The sequence below is a fragment of the Neofelis nebulosa genome, chromosome 1, assembly GCF_028018385.1.
Source record: "Neofelis nebulosa isolate mNeoNeb1 chromosome 1, mNeoNeb1.pri, whole genome shotgun sequence".
Classification (NCBI taxonomy): domain Eukaryota; kingdom Metazoa; phylum Chordata; class Mammalia; order Carnivora; family Felidae; genus Neofelis; species Neofelis nebulosa.
The window spans coordinates 125,103,019-125,118,408 of NC_080782.1; the positions used below are offsets into that span (position 1 = coordinate 125,103,019).

The window sequence follows — 15,390 nt, forward strand, 5'->3', positions numbered from 1 at the left end:
CAAAAGGAGGCCAGTGCCTTGTGGGCTTAGCCCTGCTGGACGTCCCAGGGCAGCTGCTCACTCTGTGACTAGGGCCTTGGAAAGTCAGTGAGGAACAAAATGGATTCCCACCCAAACAGATACACAAACTGTGAAGAGAGGACAGGGTATGGCATTATCAGAGGAGGTGTTGCAGGTCAGAGAACTTTCAACAAGATGCCTGAAAGAGGCCCTAAGGAAGCACAGGGAAATCTCTGGGGGAAGTGCCCTTCAGGCGGCTGGAGCACAAGTGCAAAGCGTGAATGCCAAGAGTTAAAGGCCAGACAGGCAAGAGACCATGCCCATCATTTAGGACTTCAGCTTTTACTGGAAATGAAACCTGTGGAACGTTTGAGCTAAGAGAATGACACTATGGGACCCATTTATAGGGGTTACTGTGCACTCCCATGGGGAGTGCAGTGAGGAAACAGCATGATAAGGAAAGCTTGGGGGTGGGGGAAGGGTACTGCAGTGGTCCTGGTACAGAGGACTGTGGGAGCCCAGCTCCTGGCATTTGCCCCGGCGTGCTGTCCCCTGTCACAGTGCATCTGGGTGGGGGGCGGTCTGTGTGACCAACAAAATACAGTGGAAGTGATGATTTATCACTTTTTTTGAGATCAAGTTTAAGGAAAAAAAACACTGCAGCTTCCATCTGGTTGCCATTATCTTTTCTGGCTGCCAATTTCTCTGGATCATTCCCTCTGGGGGAAGCCAGCTACCATGTTGTGAGCTGTTGTATGGGAAGGCCCACGTGGCATGGGGTGAGTGAGGCCTTTTGCCAACTGCTACGTGAAGGAGCCCAGAAGCAGAGCCCCCAGTCTGTCAAGCCCTCAGACATTGCAGCTTCATGAGACCCCAAGTCAGACCCTCCCACTAAGCTACTCCTGGATTCTTGACAGAAACTGAAATGAGTGTTGCTTTAGCTACTAAGTTTTGGTGAAATTTTTACACAATTCACACAGTGATGACAGCTTAGACCAGGTGATAGTAACAGAAGCAGTATCCGTTGGACCCACCTACATTTTAAAGAATTCGGACAGCTCAAGTTTCAGATACTGATGAAGACATCCAAGTGGAGAGTTCAAGAATCAAGTTCTGAGAGAAGTTAGCATTTGGTATTTAAAGCCAGGAGCGTGGTTAAGATCAGAAAAAGCAGAGCCAGAGAGAGAAGCAGCCCAGCTCCTGAGCCCTGGGACTGCACAACTTTGAACAACGAGGAGGAGGAGGAGCCGGTAAGGAGGACAAGACCAAAGTCAGGTGTTCTAGAAGTCAAGTGAGGGGCGGGTGGGCGGAAGTGTCCACCTGGCCCACTTATATGGTGACATTGATGAGACAAAGAGCCACTGCATCTGGTGGTGGAACAGACGGTACCAGAGTGGTGGGGACATAGCTGACTGGAATGGAAGTGAGGAAGAGGAGTCGGGGACTGTGTGCTGGGAAGGGACAGGGCAGCTGTTACCACAGTTATAAGCTGGTAGGACATTTCAGAACAGACATGGATGGCTCCAAGGTTTTGACCTGCACCTGAAGCTTGAACAAGGGAGTTCCCAAGGAGGGTGAGTCCTTTCCTAGTGGGCTGGCACAGAAACTACAAGGCCACGCCCCTCACAGCCCGGAGCCACAGGTATTTCCCGTATTGGGTAACACTCTGCCCTGAGCACAGGGATACCAGGAGGGCTGGGAGCACCACAGATACTGTGGGCAAATCCAAGAGATGTTTAATGTAAAACCCAACTCCTCTGGAAGGCAAAGAAAACAACTTTGGCCTCTCAGACTTGGTTTCATAGTGGACTTTATTGGGAAAAGTTAGTGTAAAAAACATTCAGATTAATAAAATTTAAATAAGACAGTAAAATTATACCTTGTAGCTATAGTAATTGCTGTAGTAATCACAAATAAGGTAAAGTCTAAATTATTGCCTAAGGAAACACAGTATTTTCTCAGGCTTCTGTTGCAAAGCCCAAGGCAGGAAACACTGCAATTACTAGAAGTGAGCCCAATGATGAATTTGCATTTGAAGCTGAGGAAAGGGAAAAAAAAAAAAAGCATGTTCTGATTAGGGCATCACAACATTCTAGTCCGAAAAAAAGCAACTTTATTAATGTCCTGCAGCAGAGTACATTAGTAATTGTAACCAGGCATTAAAATTCTCATTTCATGTCATAAAGAGAGTAATCAGTTTTCTTCATGATACATTACGTTTTACTGAGCTTCATGTGGCTTGTCCCTCCAAGACCTTCCTGGGAACGTTCCTTCTCCTGGCACACCTTCCTAAGATGCCCAGGTAGTTTACACTGGAACATGTCTGGTCATGTGCTACCAGCCAACCCCGTTCCCTGCGCCCCCCCGGAACCCAGGACTTGGTGGAGGCCCCCTCACTGAACCCAGGTTGACTCCAATACGGCATCTCAAACCCCGATGCCACACTGAGAACTCAGTCAAGAGTATCACTAACAAGTTAATGTGAGTTTCTCTTTGGTTATGGAATTTTTATTTTTATTTAACCTTATAAAAATATAGCTAGAAATAAGCTCCTGAATTCCAAAAGTATTTTTAACCAATTTAAACACAAGTATGTCCTTGCCAAAAATTCACCACCTGGCCAGGTTTAAAATCTGCCTATTTCTCTGTGGAATCTAACATCAGTGTTCTATTTAGCAAATACATTTGAGTGAAGAGCCGTGACTGATCTTTAGAAGCCCCAAAGAGTGGGGGCAGCTGGGCAGGGTGGCCCTAGATGCTGTCCATGGCTTTGAACTCGCTGAGGGCCTGCACAGGGTTCACATGCTTCTTCTGAGATGCCCGTTTAATCTTGGTTTGTGTCTCATCCTGTTTCTCTCTCTTCACCAAGGGCTTTTTCTCAGGTGCCTTCATCTTCCACGAAACAGCTGGAAGGTTGAGGGAAGCCATACCCTGAGACTTCTGGTATTTGGTGGAGGCCACATAGGATGCCTTCACAGTCTGCACTACCGCGTTCATCAAGTTCTTGGCAGCCTGGATCAGGGACATGGCGCTGTCCACCTAAGAGGCACAGACGGGGCGGTGAGGAACACAAGTGTGACCTTCAGCCCCGTGTGCACCAGGGGCCTAGGCAACAGCCGTGTTCCTGATTAGCTCTCCCAGTGGCTACTGACCTTACCCAAAAAACCTGAAAATACATAGGTTTCAGCCATTTAGAAGTAAAGGGAGTAGAATCAAAAAACATAAGGCGCCATCCTCCCCTTTCAACAAATCTTTATTCACTCTAGGAAGCTGGAGGAAGATGGTCTCTTTCTAAATGACTGCAGAGCTGTAACCACCAGCACTGACGAGGATGCTTTTTCAGTCATGATCCGGGGCATTTCCTCTCTCAATATGGATATAAGCTCCCCACACGCGGGGGCACCAATATGCCCCACATACAAAGTAGTTCTTTGAAAATGAAATCCCAGCAGATTAGCAGAAGCTACAGGGAATCTATGGAGCCCAGCATGTCAAGCAAGACATCCTCTTTGCCCTGCCCAATGTGACAAGGGGTCCAGAACTGTGGCACGGGGAACAGACAAGGGGAAGAGATAATACTCAAGTGAGAAGGGTGGAGGAAGTCTAAGAAAGCATATCTATATAATCTTGGCATTTTTGAACAGGTTCAATTCCTCTCTGGGGGAAGAACAGCAAGGAAGGTAAAAATACTTTATCCCAGCAAGAGGCCAGCCCTGTAATGGCTCCCAGCCGTCACCAACTGCGCCATGCCTAACAGCACTGCAGTTCAGCAGGGCACTGCCACCATGGGCTCCACCACAACACACTTTCCCAGTTGCTGGGCAGCAAAGGAGTGTGTGTGGACAGGAGGCTACTTTCATTTTGGAAAAAGGCCAGCATATTACCAACAATCACTTCGTTCCATGGATAAAACTTACCCCAGAGACAACGAGCTCCCCACCGAGATTCTGCACCTCAGCCTTGACTTTGCTGCAGATGTTGAGCTGGTGGCAGTAGAGGGCGATACGCTGCAGGTAGGCCAGCAAGTCCTGCTTGCAGGCTGAGTCAGGGCACTGAAGGAAGAGTAGCAGGTTCAGCCCTGAGAGTTCTAGGCCCTAACACATCCCACCCCCAGGTGCCACCGACATGACGCCTCTCTCCTTGCTGGAGTAAAGGGCAAGAGACATGAGTTATCCAGCCCTAAACTGCTCTCTGCAGGGTCCATGCCCCTCAAGGTGAGAAAAAAACCTCAGCAAGCAAAAGCCTGGTTCTGGAGACAAGAGTGCTTGGAGCTACATCATAACCATCTGAATAGCTCTTCTGCTTAGGGGCACTTTATGTGGTCAAAACTGTGATGAAAACTATAAACATCTGATAAAAGGAAATGTTCACTTGAGGCAAAGATGGAGGATGAGTAAACCAAAGTGAGAAAAAGAATACCTGGGGATGGTGAGGTCTTGACCAGTCACAGAGAAACTCAAGGGCAGCCCAATTCCTGTCTTGCTGCCTAAGCTCAGGGTGACTTTAGGAGGTTTCATCCCAACATTGAAATAGAGCACCTCTCTCAAGTGTTTACGGCAAATGCTTCCCTCCTGTGAGGCTGGAGTGCAGAGTCAGCAGGTGGTATAAAATAGGCCTACGGACCATGCTTGAGCTTCTGCATTTTCTTCTAAGAAGCTACTGAGGAAGCACAGAGCCATATCTGAGCTGCACGTTAAGATGATGCTACAAAAAGATGGTGTTGGTGGCTGTGTGCAGAAGGGAGTGGATGGCAGCATCGGTGGGGACAGGCCACAGCATCCAGATATAGGCCGTGGAGGTTTGGGCTGAACTGGTGGTTGCAGAAAGGAAAACACTGGATGTTGTCACAATTAAGTGTGGCCAGGAGAAGCACCAGGGCTTAGTCCTGGATTTCATGAAAGAGGTGAGTCAAAAATGGCTTCTAAATCTTTGGCTTGGATGGTGAGGAACCACTACCATTCATCCTATAGCCTAGATGCTTCAAGGAAAGTGGCTGATGAGGGGTGGGGAGGCGGATCTGGATCTGTGGAGAAAAACTATAATGTGCAAACACGGTCCCCAATGGTAAATCTTAGAGCATCCAGGGAAATGTGCTGTAAATGAGGAAATAGGAACCACATTTTCTGACAAAGGAAAAGAGACGAAGGCTCAGTGGTTAAGAACAAGCAGTGCACCCAATGTTTACAGCAGCATTTTCAACAACAGCCAAAGTTTGGAAAGAGCCTAAATGTCCATCAATGGGTGAATGGATAAAGAAGATGTGGTATATATATACAATGGAGTATGACTCGGCAATCAAAAAGAAAGAAATCTTACCATTTGCAACTACGTGGATAGAACTGGAGGGTATTATTATGCTAAGTGAAATTAGAGAAAGACAAAATTCCTATAACTTCACTCAAATGAGAACTTTAAGAGACAAAACATGAACATAAGGGAAAGGAAACAAAAATAATATACAAATAGGGAGGGGAACAAAACAGAGGAGACTCATAAATATGGAGAGCAAACTGGGGGTTACTAGAGGAGTTGTGGGAGGGGGCATGGGCTAAATGGGTAAGGGGCATTAAGGAATCTACTCCTGAAATCACTGTTGCACTATATGCTAATTTGGATGTAAATTTAAATAAATAAATAAATAAATAAATAAGAACAAGCAGTGCAGAAGTCTATCTAGGCTCATTCAGTGTGTGAGGATCCACAGAAGCAGCTCTTGCCCCGGGCTGAAGGTCTGCAGGAAAAGAGAGAAGCAATAGCATTGCACAGTAATGACTGGCAGGACACACACATCTGCTCCAAAGAGGTGCTCTAATGCAAGTTGGTCCTGCCTGCCTGCTAAGACATAGCAAAGAAAAAAGAGGAATTTAGATATCCTTAAAAATCTATGTTGGTATTAACCAAGCAGGTTGACGAGTTAAGAACAGTTTTAGAGAGGAGCAGAGTGCTGTGTTCCAAGAAAAATCTTGTCACCACCACCTTGGGATGGACCTGGCTGGGCTCCCTCAGTCCCGTGATGAATTCAGGAACCCAAGAAGCAAGCCTGTCACTCACGTGGTCTGCAATGGTTCTGCCGAGCTTATCCATCCTGGATCCCGCCTCAGCAATTTTCTTGGCGGCACTGATCACATCTGATGTATTTTTGAGCGGTCCTTTACCTCTGACAAAAAAGCATAAGGATCATTGTATGTAGCTGAAGATGAACAGAAAAGTTAAGATTTTCTGCAAGTAGCCTAGTGCTCCCCTCCGTGCAATTGGTGGGGGGCGGGCACGGCTCACCGGGTGAAGTCCGTCATCTCCATCATGATCATGCACATCTGCTTGGCCAGCACGATGATGTCATTACCACTGTCGTCCCATTTGGACACTTCAGCATCCAGCTTGCTCTTTTCTTCCTGGAAGCTGGCCACCTGTTCTGCAATCTTTGCTTTTTGCTCCTGGGGAAGCTGAGCCATGATCGCCTGAAATCAGAAGCACAGAAAGCTCTTACATAAAGAGAATATGAAGTTCTCACAGTGCATTAGCCACAAATATTTCTACCAAGCAATCTATGACACAGGTAGGATAATACTTTAATAGGTTTCATTTTGCCTAAAGGTCCATTTCTTCTTATTTTGAGAAGTTTACAGCAGCCTGAATTTCCGACCCACTTTTAAGTTTTTGTGTGGAGGAAAACACAGTGTGAGGGATTAGAAGGCTAATAGGGAAGGTTGAAGATCACACCTGTATAGGAACAGAACCTGCTTAACTTAATTCTTTAGAATTTTATCCTCTGCCTGCTGCCATGGGGAGAGGACTTAAGAGAAGGGGCTGATGCATGGAGCCCTTTGCCTTGTGGGTCCTGACTGGGCATTTCCGGTGCTGCTACTTTTAGTTACTTGACATGGCATTTAAACTTTATCAAAGCAGCACCTGGAGGCCTGGTGCCCACCTCAAGGTCCACAGACTCCTAAGCCTTGGGCTTCTCCCCACTCAGCTTCCCCAAGTGCTCATGATGGAGTGGGGCCCAAAGCAAGGATGCATTCGCTGTTCAAAATAATTTCTAAGGAGGGGAAAAAGACTCCATAGAAATATTTCTTGGCATCCTCCCAAAAACATAAATGCTATTGATTGAAGATTTAATGACTCAAATGAATGCAATGGCTCTGAATGATTTTCTTGAATGTACCACTGGTTGTTTTTTTTAACCCATGAATAATTAAATCGTTTATACCCATGGTAGCATTGATATGGGCAAAGACAGCAACCTTTTTCGAATTACACAATCCTTTTTAACAAACATTACACTGACTGGATCTAGGGCTTTCCTGATGCAGGGCTCTGTCATAAACCAAAGCCCCAGGGCACAGCTGAGGCACAGTGCCATGTTCCTCTCTGCTCCCAGCTGAGAAGACATTCTGGAGGAACCTATATCTGACTAGCATGTGCCACAACTTAGGTTAACTTGAGTCCTGCTGCCAGAGAAAGAGTGGGAAAATGGTGTTCTCAAAATCGAGTGTTTTCCCGGAAGAGAAAAAGCCGAGTTCCCAGAGGGACAGGGAAAGCAAGTCAAACTTGTCCCTTACCCTGGCACTCTGGCCAGCAATCAGTTGATCATCTTCTGTCTGGACACTTGTCCTACTTCTGACATCAAAGTCTTCTGTCTCGAAGTCAGAGTCATCCAGTTCCTCAGGGGTCTACCATCAACACAGAAAGTACAAGTCAGACACAACCCTGGGCCTTTGGCCTTCAGCTATTCCAAGCCTCTGGGCCCAATGTATGAACACCCAGAATTCTGGATTTTCATGTGCCATGTTCCAGCGATGTAGTTAAAATCATTCTTTGTCCAAGACCCTGGCCTCACTAATGCACATGTGGGGTGTCTGGTCCAACAATCATCAGGTGAAGGTACCACATCCACAATTCCCAAAGAGTCTAGGGCTTTCTTTATGGGAGGTTAGGGCTTCAACTTTCACCAGAGTCAGGACTCTCTTTGACATAATGTACTCCTCTAACACTTGTATCCTAACACAAAGGTGAGAATTATCTTGGGTAGAAAAGGTACTGTAGTGAAAAGAGAAATACCAAACATTAGCAGATTCTTCTAACCTCATTTTATGACAAAAAGAAAATTAATGAATTAACTCATGCTAGGCTTTCTCTTAGGATACTGCTTTGAGGAGTACAAATAGGCAATGTATTTTTATGGTTTTTTTGTGTGACTTTGATCAAAGCAAAAAGAATATGGCAGGTGAGGTCTGAGTATATACCAAAGGTCCTGAATACCAGTCCCAGCTCTTTGCTTTAATTATGGAATAAAATTCTTATTTTGCACAACCTCCAGCCTCTGATGATTAGCTGACTTGAAACATAATGTTGTCTTCTGGAAGTTATCAGTAACAGGGCAGCAGGCATAACAGCTGGGGTTGGCTCTTGGCCCAGCTGGCCGGCCTGTGACAGGAGGGCACTGAGGGGAGTCCCTCATCTGCACCAGGACCTAATCCAAGCCCAGCCCAAGAGCTCGCTGTGAGGCTTAAAAGAGAGGATGGGTGAGGAAGCATCTGGCCCGGCCAAAACTATCTTGGGTTTGTACACATGCAGAGGCTGAGCCTTTCCCTCAATGGGATGAGGTAAGGACAGCGGCGGTCACCCCAGGCACCAGCAAGCTGGAAGGAACACATGAATGCAAGATCCTAGAGTTTCTCTGACTTGGCAGTGTGAAACAGTACACCACCCTGGGCCATTTAGAATGGCCTGTGAAGGAGCGTTCTCCAAGGAAGGCCTCCTGATAAGATCTCTGCTTCTGTTCCACCCTGGCTAGTCCATCACAGACCAAAGAACTATTCTTGCCAAGAAAACCAAATACATTCTATTCTTTCACTCTGAGTATGTGTGTGCCAAGTACTGTTCTGGGCCTTGGAGGTACAAAATGACTAACACAAAGATCCCTGCTCTTGCATATATTCTAAGGGGAGAAATGACAATAAACAAAATGAGAAGGTGAATTTTATGAGACATCAGAAAGTGATCAGTGATACAAATCAATAAAGCAGTGAGGATTGTATTTTCATATGGGTGGTCAGGAAAGGTTTCCTAAGAAGGTGACATGTGAACAGGGAGCATGGGAGGTACCTGGGGGAGGAGTGTCCTGGCAGGAGGGAGTCACCACAACCAAGGCCCAGAGGCAGGAGCTCACCTGGGGAATCAGATGAGCAAGGAGGTCATGGCAGAAGGACTGGGCTCACTGCCCTCAGGTTATAGGATCAATTACAGCCCCAGAAGAACAGCAGCAGATGAAATTCTAGAAGGCCTTGTGGGCTAGTGTAAGGGCTGATGCCAGCCACAGCCAGCCTGTGCAGGGTGCTGAGCAGTGGATAACATGACCTAACTGAAACTTGAAAGGATCACTTCGGCTGCTCTGTGGAGAGTGAAACTAGGCTTCAAGGGATGAGAATAGGGAGGCAGGTACATGAATCCAGGTAAGAGATCCTAGTGGCCAGGACCAGAGTGGGAGCAGTGCTCAGATGCTCTATTTATTGTGAAGGTAGATGAGATGTGGGAATTGAAACAAAAAGAGGAATCAAGGGCAAATCCGAGGTTTGGGCCTCAGCAAGTGGAAGGTAGGTTGCCATCTACTAACCCATGAAGACTGGGTGGAGGAGGGTCGGGGTAAAAGATTAGCAGATGCCTGTTAGGTAATCAAGTGGCCAGAGAGAGCAGGCAAAGTGGAAGGTTGTGTGTGGAGCTCAGGACAGTCACCCTGGATGTTTTTCCCAAGGGAATGAGGACTGTGTGAGAAGAGAAGAAGCCGACAGCTTTGCTACCAGACATGCCACTGGTAAGGAGCTGAAGAGACGAGGACAAAGCAGACTAAGGAGGAGGAGGACGGATGGGAGAAATGCCAGTGTGCTGTATGCTGTACATGGGCAGAGACTTGGCAGGGGGCAGGCGGGACGTCCAGACCACCTCCACACCCTAAAGAAACAGCCCCAGGCCCCATGGGAGGGGGGGAGGCGAGCAGGAAGGTCTGAAACATTCTCAGATGCTAGGGTTGTGGGGCAATGCTGCCTGGTTCTGGGACCACAGTAGGGGCAGCTGCCCTATTCTACAACCAGGCTTAGCAGATGGCGGATTTCAAGAGAATAGGATTGTGCAAAGCCATATAAGGAAGTGAATGGGGCAAAAGAGAGTCTACTAACTAACCAGAGATGCAAAAAGCTAGAAAAGGAACAAAACAAAGACAGGCGTGGTTGGGTAAGGGTGACAGGTGAGGAAGACTCAGAGGACTGTCACATTCTGGACAGTGGGGGCTGCAGAGAAGGACACTGGACGCTGGAAATGACAAAGACCAGGTGTGACTATGGAAGGCAAGCTGAGGTAGGAGGAGGACAAGACACAAGACTGAGAGGCTTGGGGGATGGAAGGATGATTCTTGAATTCAAATAGGAATGGAGTCCAAGTGCACAGCAGTAAACCAGGGCCTGCAGTGTAGCTGCCTCGCAGGCCTCAGTTGTGCCCTGGCTCTAGCACACGTGGCTGTGTACGCCTCTGCCAGGGCTGTGGCCATCCTGGTGCCCAGCACAGCTACCCCACTGCCAGGCCCTGTGCTGGGCACACTATCTACATTATAGCTAATTAAAACCATCAACCACTAGCACCTCTGTTTTAAGAGAAGATAAGAGAGGAGGCACCTGTTCACAGACACAGCTCTAGAAGAGGAGTCTTAGGAGGCCTGCCTGCTCTAAGGACCTGCTCTCCCACAACAGGACTCTAGGATCTGCATGCATTTCCTGGCATGTACGCAGTTTTTGTCACACTTTAAGCCCCAAAAGCATTAACCTCAGACACCCAATGACTCCTTTTTATCATTAATGTTCTTTTTATTTCTAGCTGTCTGTCAGTGTGGAAAAGAGCTCTGGAATAATAGGGCTGTGTTCATTACTAGTGGTTTATGTGACCTGGGATCCCTTCACAGCACTGAGACAGAGCTGCTGGGTTTAACCTGTTATTCAACGAGGCCAGGATTCTTCTTGAGCACAGGAATGAAGGGATGGAGAAAGCAAGAAGAACCAATTCCCTGCCCCCAACCTCCAACACATCCAGGGGACCTGGGACCTGTAGGAACAGCCAGCAGCCAACCAGGAAATCCAAGAACATTTATCTTTCCTCCTTACCCAGAGGTACAGTCTTGCCCAAGTATTTCTACACTGCATACGAACTGGGTCCAGCCTGATGCAACTGCCTTAGAAATGGCCTCTGTTTCCAGCTGACCGTCTGACTAGGTTCTACAGGATGCCAAACTGAGAGGATAAAAAAAAAAATGGGACAGAATCCCTGCCTAGCTTGAAGGGCTGGACGAGCAAACCATGTAAATGACACTCCCCTGACCCCACTACACTGACAACACGGCACAATAGCCATGTATGCAGCAGGCAGGCTGGGCAGCTAGAGGAGGGCCCGGCCCAGGCCTGGGGGACCCCCAGGTGGCCTGGTGAGAATTATCCCTGCTCTCAGCTTCCAGAGCAATATGTTCATACTCCTAACAGCATGTGAGGGATCAATCACTAGGGAAATGGCGAGGGAAAGATAGCTGTGAGACCTGGCACCAGCCCCTGGGCTGTATTGCAGAGGGGTTAGTAGTTTCTCAAGGGGCTGCCATAGGCACTCCTCCTTGGCCTCAACACACTGGGGCCCCAGGAGCCTCCTGCCTCCCTGCCACCCCTTCGAGGAGAGAGAACGTATTCTATGTGAACAGTAACTTCAACTTGCATTAAAGAAATACTCCGTTCTCTGCAAATAACCGAAAAGCCTTTATTCTGTGTAGTACCCCTCTAACTTACCAGAAGCCTCCTATGTGTGGTAGCTGTTTGCCTGAAACTAAATCATCAAAGCCAGTTCACACTAGCTCCCCTTCTTGGCCCAAGTTTGGGCTCTAACTTGCGAGTAAAAGTCATTTTAGACAACATAATTAAATATATCTCATTCTAACAGCTTTTAGATTCATGGTTTTAATATACTGCCACCGCATCTGCTGAGTTCCAGAATGATGCATTGCTCAAGTTTAGCAAATGATAAGAAAGAAGCTGTTAAAATGTCTGAAATGCACTTACTCACCCTTATCATCAACACCGCTTTCCTGATGTCCCGGATGCCATCATACACTAGGCGGGAGGCATCAATAAACTCATTCTCATCCATGGGCTGGGCAGGGTCCGAGCTGAGGGCTTCCACAGCTGCCTCTACTTGCTCAGTAAAACGTGGCATGACTGTGGAGAAAGAGGCAGGGCAGATCCTGCTAGGCCAGCAGACATGATCATTCTACCAGCCCTCCCTCAATCCCTCAGTCAGACAGGAGGAGATGAGGTATATGATGAAGAGCATCTGCCTCTACCTATGTGAGGAGTATTTACAGTTGAAATAAATTAAATGCTATATTTTACCAAGACTCAAATCATCTTTGTCTCTAACCAGATTTTGCAATACAGGATTTGGATGGGTGAGCAACTGAAGTGAGATAAACAGGAGGCCTCGCTTAAAACTAAGACTCTCCTTAATTTGGTATTTATCCACTAACAAGAGACTTTACTCAAAAATTCACCTTAAATAGTGTGTTCAGAATTATTCCCATCATTAGCTGTGGGACACATGAAGGAAAGGGGTTTTCAAGGCCTTAATTTGGTTGATCAACTTCTCAAGGTCTGATGTCCAACCCAGACATGTTGTGTGAAGACCTGATCTACACCCTGATCTCATCCTTCCTAACCACAGGGCCTGAACTCCCAGGATGGCCCGGCCCACCCATCTGTGTGTGGGGAGCACTGGAAGGGAGGAAGTCCCCGAACCTGTGTTGGAGAGCAGCTTGGTGGCTTCCAGGACTTTCTCTGTGTAGACCCCTGGCTCATAGTTGTCCATCTCTGAGGTGACTACATGGATGACCCTAGCAGCCCGGCCTCGAATCGCACCAGCTGTGCGGTCCAGCCCATCCACATCTTTCTCTTGGAGAGCAATGACACATTTGTTCACATCTTCCAAAATGTGATTTTCTGAAGAACAAACAAAAGGCTGAATGAGGGAGAAGGCATTCCACTAAAAGGGGAAAATTTTAAGTTGGCACCTATCGTTCACTGAGTGCTCATTTTGTGCCAGCTGCAATGCCAAAGCGTTTCATGTATCATTTCACTGAACAGACCAGACTAACCACTGGATTAACTGTCCCACAGAAACTCAAACTGTAATCACCTCCAAGAATAACAATCTGCATTCCAGGTTTATAGAAAGAGGGAGAGACAGAGGTCAAATGAGATTTTTAAGGCACAGGTGTTTTGCAAACCAGGCAGAAAATTCAGATTATAGAAATCTACTAACTTCTCTTTAAATAATTTCACTGACCTAATGTCCAAAACAAAGTCTAAAACAGAGGGAGGGGTTCACGATAAGTCTCATTCCTTCCATTCTCTTGCCCCTCCCTCAGTAGATGCCAATGTATTCAGACCATCTCCCAAGAAGCCAGGACAGCCCTGGGATAGAAGGCGCTGGAAAGGAGACTGAAGCCTCCTCTGGAGGGCATAGAGGAAGCCCATCTAAAGCAAAACATTTAGTAACCCTCTCATGGGTGCAGGGGGTACCTTGCTGTGGTATTTACAAAAACCCTTGAATCCTGTTAAGCTGACATTTTGAGGACCCACCAAACCTATTTTTCCTCAAAGCAAAATGCTTGACACTGGATACTGGGAACCTCTGAGTTAGCTTTAGCTTCATCTTTAATAAAAGCAAAGTGGAAGCAACCAAAATGTCTAAGGACAGTTGGTAATATATTATGGGTACTATACAGCCATTAAAATGGATGAGGTCAATGTGTAAGGGCTAACCCAGAATGGTAAAAGGGGATGTTCTCACCCAGAACTGAAGGGACCACGAGGATATGGCCCAAATGACAGGGCTCCTCAGACTCCGTGAAGTTGGTTGGAGAGTGACATAAAGGAAAGCCACCACGTCATCATCTAGCCATTGCCTCCCAGCTCAGAAAGGAGCTTTCTTCAAGACATGCAAGAACTCATAGAGGATATGCTCACTTAATTAAGCCAAGAGAGTACCAGGTACAATAGGTGAAAGACTAATGGCCCTAGTTCTTCTGGCAGAGCTAGAACAATTAGGGCAAAAGTAATCTAAGAAACATATCTGGTCATTTCTTTGCCAGTCCTGGCCACCTTATGCATCGACATGTCATTATTCTTGACTGCTTCCTGATTTAATCCACTTCCAAAAGCCATTACCCTTCCCTCACAGCCTCTGCTAACATACTCAGTCAAATTATATATGACAATGTCTGGAAGGGAGGGAACAATAAGCTTGACCTCTTAAGATACTCAAAACTAAGATAGTGGTCATGGTGCTATTTCCTCTCATGTCAAATGGAGGCAGAGGCAAGTGGTACTTAGTAGATCTATCAAAGAACAGTATACCACAATGCACTGCCTTTGTAATTCCCAAGAGACCAGAGACAGGAACTCTGTAAGGGTCTCTGTTCCGAGACTAAAGGTACAGTGGCATAAAATGAAAACAATCACAATGCGAAAGAAATAACCATGTGAAAGAATTAAAAAAAGAGAGTTGGTGAAAACATGTTTCCTATAAAACTAAATGCACCCTTACCATATGATCCAGCAATCACACTCCTTGGTATTTATCCAAAGGAGTTGAAAACCTAAGTCCACATAAAAACATGCACACAGATGTTTACAACAGCTTTGTTCATAACAGCCAAAACTTGGAAACCACCAAGGTGTCCTTCAGTAGGTGAATGGATAAAATGAGGTAAATCCAGACCATGGAATTTTATTCAGCACTAAAAAGCAATGAGCTATCAAACCATGAAAAGACATGGTATACATATTACTAAATGAAAGAAGACAATCTGAAAAGGCTACATACTGTATTATTCCAACTATAGGACATTCTGGAAAAGGCAAAACTATGGAGGTAGTAAAAATATCAGGAGTCAGACGGGGTAGGAAGAACAGACAGAACATAGAGGATTTTTAGAGCAGTGAATAGTTTACATGACACTATTATGATGGATACATCATTAGTTGTAACAAATGTGCCACTATGATGGGACATGCTGATGAGGCTGTGCACATGTGGGTTTACAGACTGATGGAAAATCTCTGTACGCTTCTCTTAAATTATGCTGTGAACTTAAAATTGCTCTAAAAGTTTTTCTTTCTTTTCTTTAAATAAATTATTTTCAGTGAAAGCCAGAATACAGTGTGAATTCCTATTACAGAAAAGAAAAATGAATTACCACGGTAAAGCAAAGAAAACCCTAATTTTGTGTCTACTAATTCAAAAAGAAGTGGGGACCTGTAGGGTTTCTATCATTGTACTATCAACAGAGAAAACCTATTAAACTTT

General features: G+C 46.2%; 1 protein-coding gene across 2 annotated transcripts in view; it reads right to left on the minus strand.

Moving 5' to 3' along the window:
* Nucleotides 1-1,793: 1,793 nt before the first annotated feature.
* The window catches only part of CTNNA1 (catenin alpha 1), a 178,589-nt gene continuing 164,992 nt past the window's right edge, over nt 1,794-15,390 (minus strand). For both annotated transcript variants that reach the window (XM_058698412.1, XM_058698882.1), the window contains exons 12-18: nt 12,819-13,019; nt 12,091-12,242; nt 7,563-7,673; nt 6,277-6,458; nt 6,052-6,157; nt 3,918-4,052; nt 1,794-3,039 (exon numbers count right to left, since the gene is read on the minus strand). In XM_058698412.1, the coding sequence (XP_058554395.1) occupies nt 2,752-3,039; nt 3,918-4,052; nt 6,052-6,157; nt 6,277-6,458; nt 7,563-7,673; nt 12,091-12,242; nt 12,819-13,019 (1,175 nt within the window). In that variant the 3' untranslated portion in view covers nt 1,794-2,751. The remainder of the gene's footprint in view (nt 3,040-3,917; nt 4,053-6,051; nt 6,158-6,276; nt 6,459-7,562; nt 7,674-12,090; nt 12,243-12,818; nt 13,020-15,390) is intronic.